We start from the raw sequence: 15,985 nt of genomic DNA on the forward strand, positions 1-15,985 counted from the left end.
GTGCTGGGAAATCAAAGCATGTTATGGGCATTTCTGCTTTCTCTAGAAGCCAAGGAAGTTGCTTGCATTGAAAAATAGTAAGTTCAAGTGAAAGGAGAAGGACGAGGTTATTTGAAAGGACTGCCCTGCCACTGCACTTCTATCTCCTTCAGGAATTATTGTCTAAAATTAGAATGCATCTAGCCATAGGCAGCAAGGCTGGACATCTGCCAGACTGAGCTCATCGAGTAGAAGCAGAAGGAGAGAGTGCTTATATTTGCAATTATCTTTTTGGAAAAGCCAGATGGACTAAATTGTTATGAATTGCCTTAAGGAACCCTGTTTATGGCTCTTTCCAGAGCCCATCTGGCAAAAGAAAATAAAATCCATTTTCTGTTTGCTTCCATATTTCTTTGCATTTTCTTGCTGGAGTTCATAAGTGGCGATGCTGGTGAAGTTAAGCTCACTCAATACTGTGTTTACACGAGGGCTATTTGCAGTGGAACCATTGGCAGAGTTGTACCTTGTGTCTGTCAGTTAACAGCTGCAGCAGGTGCAGGAAGTGTCGTCCTTGCATACACAGAGTATGCTGCTTTTTTCAGGCTTTTTAAAAGTGCCAGTGTTGTTGGAGTACTTTTCCAAGATTGGGATCGAAGTGCTGCTGGTGTCTTGTTCATTTGTAGGATTTGCTTTATGTTTATTATTGACTTGACTCACTAGATCTCATTGTAGTCTATATAGTTAGCAATTTTCCTTGTGAAAACAGCGAGCAGTGTGATACCATCCAGAGAGCCAATGACACCGCATAGGAAACGGTCATAAGATGGTTCTGTATTGTGGAGCTGAGTTAATGTAAGCAGTAACCTTTAAATGTAAATTTTCAGATAGTAGCAGAGGATCAGTTCTGCGGCCACCAAGGCAATGACATGTATGATGAAGAGAAAGTGAAATACACCGTTTTCAAAGTATTAAAAAACTCCACGCTGACAGAATTTGTTCAAAACCTCTCTCAAACAATGGTAAGCTTTCTGTAGCTGACCGTATGTGTTTGTTTTAGTGTAATGTGTTCAGCTTAGTCATTATCTTCTTTCATTCCTTTTAAAATGCAAGTTCTGTTTGGGTTCAGAAAGCATCTTAATCTTTTTTGTTTCCTGTCACAACTTTAATTTTAGGGATTTCCCCAGGATCAGATCAGATTATGGCCAATGCAAGCTAGAAGTAATGGAACAAAAAGACCTGCAATGTTAGATAATGAAGCAGATGGCAATAAAACAGTAAGTATTCACTGATAAAGAACATTACTTCTGTATGTCATCTGTGATTCTCAGTTGGATTTCAGAATCTAACTTTGTGACATCAGTTTTTTAAGGGTTTCAATTTGTCCTCCGTCTGGTAAAGTTTTATATTGCAGAGGACTAAAACTAGGTGATCCTTAAGGTCCTTACCATCCCGAGCTATTCTGTGGATTCTAATCTTTGAAATGTAGTGGACTGATTTGGAGGGAAGGAGAGCTGAAGTGTGTAATTCTTTCCATGAAAGAGAGTCATAATTTCTATAATTTCATCATCATAATTCTTATGTTAGGTTTTGGGTATAAATATCTTCTTGAGTCTTGTTCTATTTGGGCAGAAACGATGGATTTAATGAAATGTATCGCTTGCAATGTAAAATATTGTGCCTAAATAGTACAAGTAGTCCTGTGTTTTTCCAGAGTTAATTTCCATGAATTAATAGTGATAACTGTAGGTGTATTTTCAAATGAAAAAGGGAGAGGTCAGCTTTAAGAAAAATGCAATTCTTTTGCTTCATTAAAATTTTATATTCCTTATCTGGCATTATTTCTCTTAATAAACTTCACAAACTTGCTGTCATCAGCCCAGCTAAAAGAAAAAAAACCTCTCTCCCACACAGAGAGCATGTCAAAAAGTTTTGTATCTGACAAAAAGTTCAATAATATCTATAGCCATTTCATTCTATATTCCCCTGAGACTTGTTTTCTTCTTCCACGTCTTCCATTTAGATGATTGAGCTCAGTGACAATGAAAACCCATGGACAATATTTTTGGAAACAGTAGATCCAGAGATGGCTGCTACTGGAGCAACGTTACCCAAGTTTGATAAAGATCGTAAGCTTATGTGCTAAATCTTGAGTAAATGCAAAATTCTTTGGATATATCTCAAGAAATACTGTACGCTCCTGTTATTCAATGATATCAGTGATGTACTCATCAAGCTACAGCGCTGGGATTAGTTTTTCTTATGCACTTTTTGCCCTCATTTCTCCTGAAGTGGAAGGCATGTTTGAAATGTTACTGGAATAACTGAATAATTTATTTTCTATGAATATATGCAGGCTTATATAAAATCAGTATTTAAGGATGTTTTAATGATATTAATCAAATGAATAAAGGAAGAAATTATTTTTACAGCTTAAGGAAAAGTATCTAAGTGATTTTTCTCCAGACATGGTCAAATAAGCCTTATTTAAAACTAAATGTTGTGTCTTGATTTCTAGATGATGTAATGTTGTTTCTGAAGATGTATGATCCGAAAACTCGGAGTTTGAATTATTGTGGACATATCTACACACCTATATCCTGTAAAATACGTAAGTTATAACACATAGAGACTATTAGATTATATATCTGCTTTACTTTTAATATTAGATATTTTATTGAAATCAAGGTAGGCCACAGAATGAAACTGATTTCTCCTAATGCCTGCACAGGCCCTCTGGTAGGTTATTTTTTTCCTGATTAAATAGTCAGAGAAACTTTCTACAAGGCATCTCCTTAACACAGCGCTGGCTGCCAGTTAACTTTTTGTTACAGATTTACAGCATTCACCAGATGGTTCTGAACATGAACACTGTGGTAGCAGTGGTGATGGGAGGGTGGTTGGACTGGGTGATCTTGTAGGTCCTTTCCAACCTTGTGATTCTATGAACAGCTATTTCAAACTTGCTGTGCAGTTTTGTGACGTGGTATCGCTCCCTGTTTTTTCCCTTGTATTTTGGATTGTTTTGCAGAACGAACTTCTGCTGTTGCATTTAAAACACTCTTGTACGACTTTTCATGGTGGTAGCCTGAGGAGAACTTGCTTGGTTTGATTTGGCTGTGGGCTTTAGTTTTTATGAGTCCACTGAAGGAATTCAGCACGTGGCCACTGAGATATAATACCTTTTCATTTAAGATATTTCATTCTCTTGATTCGTACATACTTGCTGTGTTTCCATTTTAGCCATGTGAATTTTTCAGAAAGAGGTGAAAATGCTGTTCTAGAGAAAGAACAGTGTTATTTAACCTCTTTGATATTGGATGGCCTTACATGTTTGTTCAGATGAAGTGGAAGGAAACCTTAAAGGCTCTCTCCGGGTTCTCAATATGGGAAGCTTTAACATTGAAGGCTTCATTCCTTAGGAAGGCATTTTAAAAGTAGAAAGTAGAAGAAATAGATTTACCGTTCTTTTGCGGATGGGTCTTGCAAGCAGTACAACATGTTTCACACTCCTTTTCTTTTCCAATAGGTGACTTGCTTCCAGTTATGTGTGAGAGAGCAGGATTTCCACAAGAAACTAACCTTATCCTCTATGAGGTTTGGATTGATAGACTTGTTTATTGTAAAAACTGTAATTACCATGCCAGTAGTGAGTTTCCTTTAAGGATGAATTATTGTGTGATAACATTCCAATATGTCATAATTACAAGAAAAAATAACTAAGTTTGAGATGTAAAAAGAAATAATAACCAAGGTTGAGATGTAAAGCTCAATATGGGAGATACTGTGCTGCTAAAATTAGTAACCTTAATTGGTATTCTCCCATCTTTCTGGAAGCTGCATCAGTAGAAAGTTAATCTCTGAATTCTTGTAAGAATTGGATAATGCAAAATGATAAAATACTTCAGGATTTTAACAGAAGTTAGTTTTTAAGGTGAAGTATTGGTAAAATCAGTTTTACCAGTAACAATGAAGTGCATTTGAATGTTAGCTAAGGTTATATTTATCTAAAATATGTGTTTGTACATACAGAATTCTTTCTGTAGATAGAAGATACAAGTTACCTTATTTGATTAAGTTCAATATTGTGACTTTCTCTGTTGTCTCTTGTTTATTCCATGTGATTCTTGTTCTTTTTTGCAGGAAGTTAAACCCAATTTAACAGAAAGGATTCAAGACTATGATGTGTCTCTCGATAAAGCTCTTGATGAACTCATGGATGGTGACATCATAGTGTTTCAGAAGTATGTATTTTAAAGGGCCAATTTATTGCTACAATTAAATCACATAGTTCACTTTGAAAGCAGAACTTCCTTTAATTTAATGCTTTAACAGGGGCAAGGTATAGTTTTCCAGCAGTAAACATATTCTCAGCAGTTCTCATTTGATCATTCCAGGAAGATAGGTAGTTGTTTTTTAATTACCACATCACATCATTTAAGGAAATTCATCCTAGTTTAGAAAACTAACACTCATAAATATTAAAAGACGTCTTGCTTTTACTGAAGAGTCTGGTTCAGCAACACATCTGAGTTCTGCAGCTTTTTACTTGAAGCTACCATAACTCAGACAGAGAAGAGCTTACCAGCAATTCAGGGCTTGGGCTCTGTACCATTACTACCATATGAGCTCTTGACTTGGAGCTCCTTTCACCTTAGAACTAAACTGCTTTCCCTTTTTCCTTTTATGTGTGCTCACATTACGCTCCACATTGGTCTGTGGTGATTCTCCCAGTTTGTCTGAGCGTATGCAACTCATAGGTGTACTGGTGCTTCAACCAGAGTTTTCTCCAAGACGAAAGGAGAACTCCTGCTCCTTATATCCATTAAAGGGATCTTTTGTAAGCTTGTCAGGGCTATAAATCAGCATTTCTATGCTCTCACTCCTGATGGTCACACCCAACTGTGTTGCTCTGTTTCTCTCCATGGGCTTGACAGTGGGTGGAAGCCAGCTAGTCTATCTTCAGCACTCTTACCCCAGATTATGTGAGATGAATGTATTTCTCATGTCATGCCTTGGAACTCGCATTCCCTGTTGACCCAGTTGGTGTTATGCACCTTTGGCTGGCTGCTGACTTCTGGGTAAGTGCACAGCTTGTACCCTGGTGCTATTTCTCTGCTGAGAAGATAGGGGTACCAGTCAGTAGTGACCCAAACCAGCATCTGTGCAGGTGGTTTTGCTTCTGTGGTTCAAGGAGTGCTGGCCTCTGTGCAAAGCGATTAACACAGCGGTGTAAGGAAAGTTTGGCAGCGTTAGTGAAGACATGCACTGATGTGCCAGGGTGGAGAGGGAGGGAAGAGCACTGCTGGAATGCTGCAGTGAAACAAGTGGAGTCAGCCTGTTGCCAGATTACCAAATGGTCAAGCACAGTGTGCAAGTGCATTTGCTCTTGAACTGCACAGGAGTATTCAAGGGTGTGAGTCACTACTGACTGTGCTAGTTCCACTGTGTACAAGTGGCGGCTCTTTAAAAAGGTTTCTTAACTTTCTTTTTGTGTTTCTCAACTGTCACTGACTTATTGTAGAACCTGTTTTTAAGAGCCCTAGCTACGTGTATGTGTAACAGCATAATATGTAATGGCACTGTCGTTTGTCTACTCTTGTAGGGATGACCCAGAAAACGATAACAGTGAGCTGCCAACAGCTAAGGAATACTTCAGAGACCTCTATCATCGTGTGGATGTCATTTTCTGTGATAAAACCATCCCCAACGACCCTGGTTTTGTTGTTACTTTATCCAATAGGATGAATTACTTTCAGGCATGTATCCTATTTTTTTCCCTACGTTTATTTCTTTGTGCTGAAAGTGACTTCTGCATTAGTTCACAAAGGGGTAATAAATGTTTTTTATAAGAGAGCAGATAGGTTTTTATTTGTTACTTCCATTGTGGTAATGGGAAAAAACTAGGAAAGTCACCATTGCTTAAAACTATTAGTTGTTATTAATTACAAGTTATTTGACAGCAGAATTCTTTACATACCATTCTGCTCTAGAAATTGATGTTCTAATGAAATGATGGGTTTGCTTTCTAAACGACGTGTAAAACTTGACCAATTTATTTAGCTGTCAATAGAAAAATACCTTGGGATGCTGATGATACCTGTTTTCCTCGTGGTTTATCAACAATATTAATGTTGTGGACCAAACTACTGCTTTTGCTGCACAGTCTGTCTAAGACTCAATAGCAATAACAGACCAAATTTGTTGTGTTCATAATTGTGATTGCAAGGCTTTTTAAAAGAAGAAAATTGGACAGTGGAGCAGTTCTAATAGCTTTTAAAATAAGCAAAGTTGGACTGGTCTGTCTGGAGCCCGATTATTAGGTCTGGCTCCCTCCAATTCTCCTGCACCTGCTTTTGTCAGAGTTTTACGTGTGTTGTATGTGAAAACAGATCAAATTTTACTGTCACGAAAAGCAGGATCTTTGAGCACCTGAATGTATAGAGAAGAACAGAGATCAATTCCATCCTTCCTCAGTGTCTGCTTCTGGGTGCCTCACTTGTTTCATTTTTATGTTAAAGTGTAAGTTCTTTAAAACTCCTTTTGACAAGGGAAAGCAGGCAGATGATTCCCATTCTTCCTGTGAAGCTGCAGCTTTAAATACTGATAGGGATAATGTGGTGATACCACCCAGAAAACTGATGTGCTTTGAGCGAATTGAAGAACCTTGGGAGTTTTTTGCTTATTTCTTGAGTAATACTATAACTATAAAGTAAGAGTTAAGCTATTGTTGTGGATTTTTTGGCCTTTTGGTGACTGTAGTTTATTGTAATAAGAGAGAAATTTCTTCTTATTTTCTTGAAAATCTTGCTTCAGAAGTTACATATGTGGAGTTTCTTCAGCCTTTTAGAAGTGAACACAGAGCTTGTATCTCACAGAATTTTTATAGCATAATATTCCTGAAGTACTACAGTGAATGATTGGAATTGGACCAGATGACCTCCAGAGGTCCCTTTCAGCCTTAACTTTTAACCACTGTGTGTGTTAACTCTCTTGTATGATTGTAGTGTGATGCCATAATTGAAAAGAATGCAGAACTTACCCACGGTTTTATTTGCAGGTTGCAAAGACAGTTGCACAAAGACTTAACACAGATCCAATGCTATTACAATTTTTCAAGTCTCAAGGGTAAGACAGTTTTTCTTCTGTGTGTGGTTTTTCTGTGTCTAAAGTACCCTTTAAAATACTTTGCCCAATTAAATAGGTAGGCTGCAGTTAATTTGTAGCTTCTTTCAGGTTGTAAACCATTTATTTACCAATAAAGTGTTAGTGCAGCAAGTTGCCAAGACAGTTTAGTGACCGCTACAGTGGCTGACACTGGAGACTCCGTGAATCACACATTCTATAAGAGTAAGTAAAATTAAGAGACAGAAGCATGTTGAAGGATCCCTGATATAACAGAATTTTTGAAGCCATTAATTGTTTCAGTGCCTTACTGTATGGCTTGAATTATTAAACTAATGGAGATGCCACTTCAGTGAATGTAGATTTCTGGAATGGAAGAGACTAGGTGTAGATAAAAGCAGGATTTTTGCTGCTGTTATAACATTATGTGCTGGAGTTTACTCTGACTTTTATTTTTACTGTTTATTTGTTGGAAGTCTGCAGATGAAGAAAGTTAATTCCATCCTGGCCCAACAAAATAGAACTACTGTGGTCTCACGTGGCTTCTAAACGGAATGTTTCTGTTCAAGTGCTGTTCTGGCACAGTTGTGTAAAACTGGATTTCAATCCATAGAAAACAGAATTTGTCACTATAGTTATATGCACACAGATTGCAGAGGGCTCTTTATTAACCTGCAGGTACCTGCCTTCTTCACCGTGCCTGTCCTGATCTGGACAGCTCTGTATAGTTTACAATGCTGTGGTCACTCTGGAACTGTGCTGTGTCCTTTGATTCCACAAATTAAGCTTTCACAATCAAAAGCATGTGACTCCAGTGCTGCTGTGGTTGTTTCAGAGGAATGTAGGTCTGCTACTGCAGGATTAAAGGTGAACTTCTCAATATCGAAGAGAGCTGAGGCACTCAGTGACTGGTATTTCTGTTCCCAGCCCATACCTGTTCTTTAAAATATCATTAATGCACCAAATATAATGCTGCTTAGCTGTGTTAGCAATTATGTGGAACTGGTAGCCAGGAATAAAAGCTTTCTTGGTACTTCAGTTTGTTGTTTCTGGAGAGATATTTAGGGCTTTCATTTTTCTTTCGTAGTTATAGGGACGGCCCTGGTAATCCCCTTAGGCACAATTATGAAGGTACTTTAAGAGATCTTCTGCAGTTCTTCAAGCCTAGGCAACCTAAAAAGCTTTACTATCAACAGGTAAGAGTCTTTTGTTTTTGTTGGTGTGGGTAAAAAAAATAAAATGCCATCTGCCCTATACAAAGTATGCCTAAAGTGTTTCTCTTTTCTTCTTTAAGCTCAAAATGAAAATAACCGATTTTGAAAACAGAAGAAGTTTTAAATGCATATGGCTAAATAGCCAATTTAGGGAAGAGGTGAGTGAGGCTGCCTGTTACTCTTATTCGTTCTTACTTCTTTAGTCTAAGTTGATAATGCTGTGATTGTGGTGCTGTTCACGTGCTGAAAGAGCAGCACAGTAAAACAGAGCCGTGCCTTATACAAAACCTGTGCCGGTTCTTAACACATTTAGAAGACGAAGTCGGTGTTCACTTCAGTAATTTTCATTTTTTGAAGATGGATTTTGATGAAGAGTCTACTGTATTCTGTGCTTTGACAACAGTTTCAGGTTTTACTGATCACTTTTCTGTTCTAAATATCCCACAGGAAATAACAGTATATCCGGATAAGCACGGGTGTGTGCGGGACCTGCTAGACGAATGTAAAAAAGTTGTAGAGCTCTCTGAAAAAGGTTCAGGGAAATTAAGGTAGGAGCTTGGATTTCTTTTGTGATAATGTGGATTCTGTGCAGGAAGTTATCCTTAGAATTCAAAATGTTATGGAAGCTGTTACCAAATGGAGGCTGATGCTGTGTTAACAGGTTTCAAGATTCACTCTAAGAGAGTTCATATTAAATAAAAGTATGAACCTTATGTCATTATTCATCTTGTATTTCATTAAGTTGTGTTGTTGAGATGACGAAGATTCATCAATTACCTCAGAATTTAATGATGTTTCCAATTCAAGTGTTCGCTTCTCAGGAGCGAAAAGTGAGGTCGTTTTCTTTAAAATGACTTTATAAACGATTGAAAACTCTTGGACCAGTAAAATTGAAGAAGGATTCCTCCTCCTTTTTCTTCTTTTTTAAGCCTTTTTTTCTTTTAATTTGTTTTTAAGGCTGCTAGAAATTGTAAGCTACAAAATAATCGGCGTCCATCAGGAAGATGAGCTCCTAGAGTGTTTGTCACCCGCAACAAGTCGAACGTTTCGAATAGAGGTAAACGCTGCTTTAAAATTTGCCTTTGAATGAGGAAAGTCTTTCAAGTAGTTATTATCTTTTCCTGGGTGCTGGTTTTTCTAACACCACGGCACTCGCAGCAAGCTAGAATACATGATGCAGGTGTGTTTGTAAAGGTGATATTCACAAAGTTTTTCCTTTGTTTCTTCTGGCACCCTGGCATAGTCCCATTAGTTACGTTTTGATGTGTGTTTATAATGATATCTGAACAGATGGCAGTGGCCTGGCCATGGGGCATCTGCCTTCTCAGCAGTGATTCCAAGGGATGTTTGGGGGCTCATGGTTTAAATTTTTAAGCTGAGAACCCACTTTCATATGCAGCATTATATTCTGGAAGACTGTTTCCTTTTCTTCTTTTCTTGGCAAACCAAGAGTGTTGTACTGAGTATGGGAAGCTGCAGTGCTGTTGTGACAGGGGGATGCCTTACTGGGGGTGGGGAGGCTGAGACGTTGCTTATTTTAATTCTTTTAAATTGACTTGTTTTGCATCGTTAACAATGCAGTTAGCTTTAGCTAATTGCAGTCATAATTATGTGTCTGGATATAGGAAATTCCTCTGGACCAGGTAGATATAGATAAAGAAAATGAGATGCTAATCACAGTGGCACATTTCCACAAGGAGGTTTTTGGGACATTCGGAATTCCGTTCTTGCTGAGGATACACCAGGTACATAAGCCTCCCTTTTCTCCCTCCCTATAATATAGTACCTTTAATGATTTCTTATGGTAAAATTGATTAACGTAAAAATCTGTAGCCAAAATCCTGTATAAAAGTTCTGTGTTTGTGCACTTTTGGGGTTAAATCACTTGTTTTAGTTCATTGCATATAAAAATTGTTTAGTTTTTCAGTGAAGCTTTGTAGCTCTTCCACATCAGACTTGAAATGTTGTAAATGTAAGATTTGATTTTTTGTTTTGTTTTGTTTTAAAAGTGAATCAACAAAACAAAACACAACCCCAACAACTTAAAATCCTACTGCTAATACTGTATTAGGAATTCCAATGTATGCTTGCTGACAAAGGCGTCTAAGCCATGGACAGAGCGTTCTGATGTAGCCCAGATTAGGAAATACTAACAGCCCTTTTGTTTCCTATTTGTGTGTATTAAAAATCTTGTTGTAATCATCAGGGCGAGCACTTCAGAGAGGTCATGAAGCGGATTCAGACAATGCTGGACATACAGGAAAAAGAATTTGAAAAGGTAATTTAGCAGTGGATTTAGCACGTGAGTTTTAGCACGATTTAGCAGTGAGTTTTATTGCTGACTGCTGAGTCCATCGTATTGTTTTAAGAAACTGGAAAGCAGTAGATTGAAGTGTGGATGTTGATCAGTAAAACAGTTATTAACTTTAATGTCCATTCTGAGAATAATTAAGTGCAATGTGTAGGAGTGGTACTTCTGTATGGAAGAGATACTCTGCAAAACAGCAGAGTAACCTAGAAGAGTTCAGGTGGTACCAAAGCTCAACAGGTCACAACTTCAGTTTCCTGCTTAAACCAGAGGTAACTTGGTTTAAATCAGGTTGCTAAGGATTTTAACTAGCTGTAGTTTTAAAACTGCCAAGAAAAGGAATTCTACCACATTCTGGGCAGCTTATTTTAGAGCTTTACTGCTGTCAAGAAAAGATTTCTTTTCTTACATGAGATCAGAATTCATCATTTTTGCAGCACGTGATAATTACCCCATGTCCTTTAGCTGTGCTTTGTGGGGGTAAGTGCTTTGGTCTTCACTGTGTCACCTGTCCATTAACTGACAACCAGGTGTCCAGTAGCCTTTTTTTGGGCTAAATAAACACATTTTCCACAGCTGCTTGTATACCTTGCACTCCAGCCTGCTGTGTGTCTTATTGGGCCTTTGGCTGGACTATCTGCAGTTATAGTTGCCAGTTTGATTGGGGAACCTGAACCTGGACACAGTATTCCAGATGCATTCTCATGATTTCCCAGCTGTTGATTTTATCCTGCTGTCCTAGTAGTGGATGAAGGTCTTACACAGGATTGACCTCAGTAGAATGCAGTTTGTGACCAACTGTGTGTTAGACTGTGAAACTAGACTTGGAGGCTTTATTTTAATACAGTACTTTAACAGTTTTCTTCCTTTTCATAGTTTAAATTTGCAATTGTAATGATGGGACGACACCAGTATCTCAATGAAGATGAGTATGAAGTGAACTTGAAAGATTTTGAGCCCCAACCTGGTGAGTTCTTTAACAACCTGTTGTTTTGACCTGCAGAAATTGCCAGTCACTATAGTGCAGTTACCATGAACCTCATCAGAATGAAGGAACACAGTAGTTATTTTTACTTCATGCATATTATATAGTAACTAAGCAGGTATTTGTGTATACTTGTACACTTAACTCTTAGTCTTAAGAATACATACTCTATAGACATAGAAACTACTGCATAGTCTGTTTGCTTGCATGTTAAAAGTTTGCATTTGAGTGACCAAATGGGTCTGTTTCCACATGACATACTTTACAGGAGAGAGTTATGTCACTTGCACCATGTCTGTATTGCCCACCTGATCCTACATTTCATTCTCACATTGTTAGTGAAGTAGGTGCTCATAGTATTCTTGAAAGATACTAAAGTGCCTCCTCATAAGCTCCTTATTTTAAGTGCACTACAAAGAGATATTCCTCAAAGACATTTCTTTTTTCTTAATTCCTATAATGAGTCTGAAGAATCCAACAAAAATGTTACATATGTGAATAGGATGCTTTTTAGATCCTTTAGACATGACTCACCAAGCTACAAAAGCAGCTGTGTTCTGAACTTGTATGTGGAGGTGGTCTACCGTCTTATTTACTTGACAGATATTTAAAGCTCTGTTATCTAAGGAATTTACATGTAGCAGATACCAGGTTAATTGGTCAGGAGTTCCACTGTAGTTTTGGGAGTTTTATTTGGAAATGGCATTTTTGAGCTTGCAGTCAGGGCTCTGTTGAAGGCCTTGAATTCGTTAAAGCCTTTTCCTCTTAGCTTAGCTGACTCTCTTTGTGAGCTGCTCTGTCTGGTAGCAGTGAGGTTGAGGACAATTTGTTCTCCAGAATTCTATTTTTCTAACAATGGTGGGCTCTGGTTTTTGTTGGCAGGTTGTGTTGGGGCCAGGTTTGCTCTCATTTTTCTCACATTGTGTTCTGGGTATATTAACAGTTGTGAAGAAATCCAGTAACTGTCCCATTTATTTCAATATGCACAGAGACCTATCCCTAGTGAGTAGTTTGTATGAACCCAACAAAAAGCCATCTCATGATGGTATGTAAGCAGCCAGGCTTAGGGCTCATGGCTGTGTGAGTATGAGGGGACTTGCCAAAACTTGGAATATCTGTGCAGTGGGACAGTGGATAATTAACTACTGATTCACGTTTTGCATGCATTTGAAGAATAGTCCTGCTTAAGCCAGGTGATAAGGATAACTTAAAGCATCAACCACTTAACCACCAGTATTTGCTGTATTGAATGACATTTGGATGATGCCTTTCTGTTTCAAACAGCCCCAGCAATTCTGTGAAAGTTGGTACTGTGATTGGCCATAAGTTACAACAGCAAGCTTTTACATCAGCTTTAGTTACACTGCCGTTAACTCCTGTGACTGAAGAGGGAAACCAGCTATCTGGAGCAGAAACAGTTGTAGAGCATAATAATGGAATGAAAGCAGTGGTCAGGAGAGCAGCCCTGTTGTCTGTAGACTAAGGACTGTTATTTCAGTCCTCAATTGTGCTGTACAGCTGCTAGCAAACTGAACAGGGCACATATGAGTAGTTTGTGTAAATGAAACTTTGAAACTTAGTCTTACAACTTCATTTTTTTTCTCTTTTTTTTCTAGGCAACATGTCTCATCCAAGGCCGTGGCTAGGGCTTGACCATTTCAATAAAGCCCCAAAGAGAAGTCGCTACACTTACCTTGAAAAAGCTATTAAAATCCATAACTGACTTAATAAACCAGATTGTCGAGGCAAGGGACAAAATAAGTGTGTGTGTGCACCTTTTTAACAACTGTAGAACTTTGGTACACGTGCACTATATCTGAAGTCTTCAGCAAGAGGATTTGCTGCTGATGTTAATTTTATTTTGTTGAGGCTGTTCAGTTTGGCTTCTCTGTATCTATTGACTGCCCTTTTTGAGCAAAATGAAGGTGTTTTTATAAAGCTTGGATGCCAATGAGAGTTATTTTATGGTAAACGTAATGCAAGGCAATTGTCAGCATAATGAGGGAAGAGTTTAGTAGAACAATTGACATTGGCAAAATATTTGTCTGTAGTACGTTTATAGATGGCATAAGCTGGCTGGCTGCCTTTCCTGGTATGGTGTTCACCATCACTGCAGCTAGTAAGTCTTATGTTTAGACTCACATCAGATTTATTTCCTTCAGTTATACTTTAAATGACATTTTTGTGCATTTGTAAATGCAAAAAACTCACATCATCAATAAATAGCAATCTCTACTTCATTGTGTACATTGTTGGCACTTATTTGGGATTTTTGTCTCCTCCAGCTGCATAGGATCTTTTTTAATAAACTAGTTTTCTTTTAATTTAGTCACTACTTCGCATCCCGTTTTGCCAAGTGGATGCCCTGACTCCTATAATGAGATATTTGGGTCTTTTTATGAAAATTTCAACCATTGTTGAATACAAGTTGCGATTTATTACGCCATCTTCTGGCAGATGGGATGACACTCAGTGTTGGCAAAAGGAAGGGAAAGGATTATAAATATCATTGATTTAGTTAACGTGGGAAGAGATGGGGAAAACACAAGAACTAGCCTTTTAGCACAGAGGGGCATGCTCACTAGTGTTTAGTAAGCTGTTGACTTTGTATAAAAAAGGAGGAAAAAAAAAAAAGAAAAAATGAAATTGTATATTTAATGAATGAACATGTACAATTTAACACTTGGAGGATAATTTTGTTGGGTGAGTCTGCAAGTGAATTTCACTGATGTTGATATTCATTGTGTGTAGTTTTCTTTCAGTCCCCAGACCGCTTCCTTTTATTTCGGAGCTAATGCCAGCCGCGTGTCTAGTTTTGAGTGCAGTAAAGATAGAATCAGCAATTCACACTTACCTTTACATTCTTTTCCAGTATTTTATTTTGTTTCTGTAGCTGCAGTGTACAACAACTCTTCCTGTATATTGCCTTTTTTTGCTGGAAAATGTTGTATGTTGAATAAAATTTTCTATAAAATTTTTCTTCGGTGAGTGATGACGTGGACGTTGAAGAAGATTTGTCTGCCCGTAGAGCTCTGGGAAATGGCTCCTTTGATGCACTTTTCCAAAAGGTGTGTTTTCTCTCTTTGGTGTTGACAGTTGTAGAACCCTCATATTGATTATTTTGGAGGTTGGGGGGGAAATCTGTGGGTTTTTCTTTTACCTCTCAGGTTAGTTACGTCTGAGCTTAATGAATGGAAGGGTTTGCCAAGAAGGAGCCACGGATAAATAAGATAAAGGGAAGAAAATATTTTACTAGTTCATTTGTAAAGCTTGTAGTAGTCTTTGTGGTAGTTTGACTCTGCCTGTACAAACGTCTGTCATCCAGATCCTCAAATCTAACAGCATAAATGGTGTGAAGTTAAATCTGCAGCCTCTAAAGGTAAGGTCTCTTAATAGAATGATAGGTTTCCACTGTAAAGCATTCCCCGTCTTCATAACCAGAGCCAACTTCTAGGATTTCCTTGCTCCAACCTGACATTAAACTTGTGCATGGGGCTGTGTGTATGTGATGGCTCTTGTGCGTTTATGGGTGCTGCTGATCACTGAAAACAACAGCAAGTATTTTTAAGTTACATTTCAAGGTGTGGTTTTGGTACATACGTATTTTTTTCTGTTGTAAAATGCATCAATTCCAAATTTTTCTGTAGAATGAAATATTCAGATCAACAGTAGTGAGCCCTAAGCAGACAGCGATAAAACGGAGCTTCTATCGGAATGTTACTGCGTTCTAGGTTAAATTTCTGGGATGCTGGCAGCTTATAGGAAATATCTTCAGAAACTGCAATTTCAGAAGAAAATACTGCTAGGAAAGTGAATTTTGGATGTCTTCTAGTTTTTCAATGACAGGTTTCAACAAGCTTCAGTATTGATGCTGTTCCCACGTCAGTTTCGGGATGATACATTAAGGCAATTCCCCGTGTTCTGTTTTCAATAACTGAAGGTTTTTTTTAATGTTTCTTGGAGCACATGTACCTTATTATTCAAATAGGGAAACACAGCTGTGAAGAGAAGAACAGAGGCTCTCTCAGGTGCGGTATCTCATCCCAGGCCTGATGCTTGGACCTCCTTTATGGCCTTTATGCCATCAGCACGTAGGTCTGAGCTGCGCTGTGGTTTTGCTATTTAATATCCTTTGTGAGAAATCCTTATTATTTTATTTTCTCCTTTGTAGGATCTGTATGTATTGTAAATAAAATAGATCAGGGTAAACCCCTTGTTTGTGTCTTTGTTGGTTCATTTTGGAAAAGCTTTTCGAAGCAAAAGCAAATGGTTTGTTCAGAAATCAGGATGGTTTGGAGTAAATGAAGATGGATTTTGCAAAGTTCAGCTAAATTGTGTCGAGAGTGACATTCGTTGCCATAAGTAGAGCTGGCCAGA

At 38.0% G+C, this 15,985-nt stretch overlaps 1 protein-coding gene across 5 annotated transcripts in view; it reads left to right on the forward strand.

The window, feature by feature from the left end:
* USP7 (ubiquitin specific peptidase 7) overlaps nt 1–14,587 on the forward strand; it is a 54,793-nt gene extending 40,206 nt beyond the window's left edge. For 2 of the 5 annotated variants that reach the window (XM_015877058.3, XM_085514759.1), the window contains 16 exons: nt 864–998; nt 1,152–1,253; nt 2,000–2,105; nt 2,495–2,587; nt 3,506–3,573; nt 4,120–4,220; nt 5,582–5,735; nt 7,037–7,104; nt 8,189–8,297; nt 8,396–8,473; nt 8,763–8,863; nt 9,273–9,372; nt 9,941–10,060; nt 10,522–10,593; nt 11,500–11,590; nt 13,225–14,587. In XM_015877058.3, the coding sequence (XP_015732544.1) occupies nt 864–998; nt 1,152–1,253; nt 2,000–2,105; nt 2,495–2,587; nt 3,506–3,573; nt 4,120–4,220; nt 5,582–5,735; nt 7,037–7,104; nt 8,189–8,297; nt 8,396–8,473; nt 8,763–8,863; nt 9,273–9,372; nt 9,941–10,060; nt 10,522–10,593; nt 11,500–11,590; nt 13,225–13,331 (1,605 nt within the window). In that variant the 3' untranslated portion in view covers nt 13,332–14,587. Of the gene's footprint in view, nt 1–863; nt 999–1,151; nt 1,254–1,999; nt 2,106–2,494; nt 2,588–3,505; nt 3,574–4,119; nt 4,221–4,913; nt 5,058–5,581; nt 5,736–7,036; nt 7,105–8,188; nt 8,298–8,373; nt 8,475–8,762; nt 8,864–9,272; nt 9,373–9,940; nt 10,061–10,521; nt 10,594–11,499; nt 11,591–13,224 lie in introns of those variants that run through there. The other 3 variants (XR_014934097.1, XM_085514760.1, XR_014934098.1) reach the window with 3 other exon arrangements.
* Nucleotides 14,588–15,985: the final 1,398 nt, after the last annotated feature.

Source organism: Coturnix japonica, chromosome 13, assembly GCF_054131305.1.
Source record: "Coturnix japonica strain WE chromosome 13, WE-NBRP24, whole genome shotgun sequence".
Classification (NCBI taxonomy): domain Eukaryota; kingdom Metazoa; phylum Chordata; class Aves; order Galliformes; family Phasianidae; genus Coturnix; species Coturnix japonica.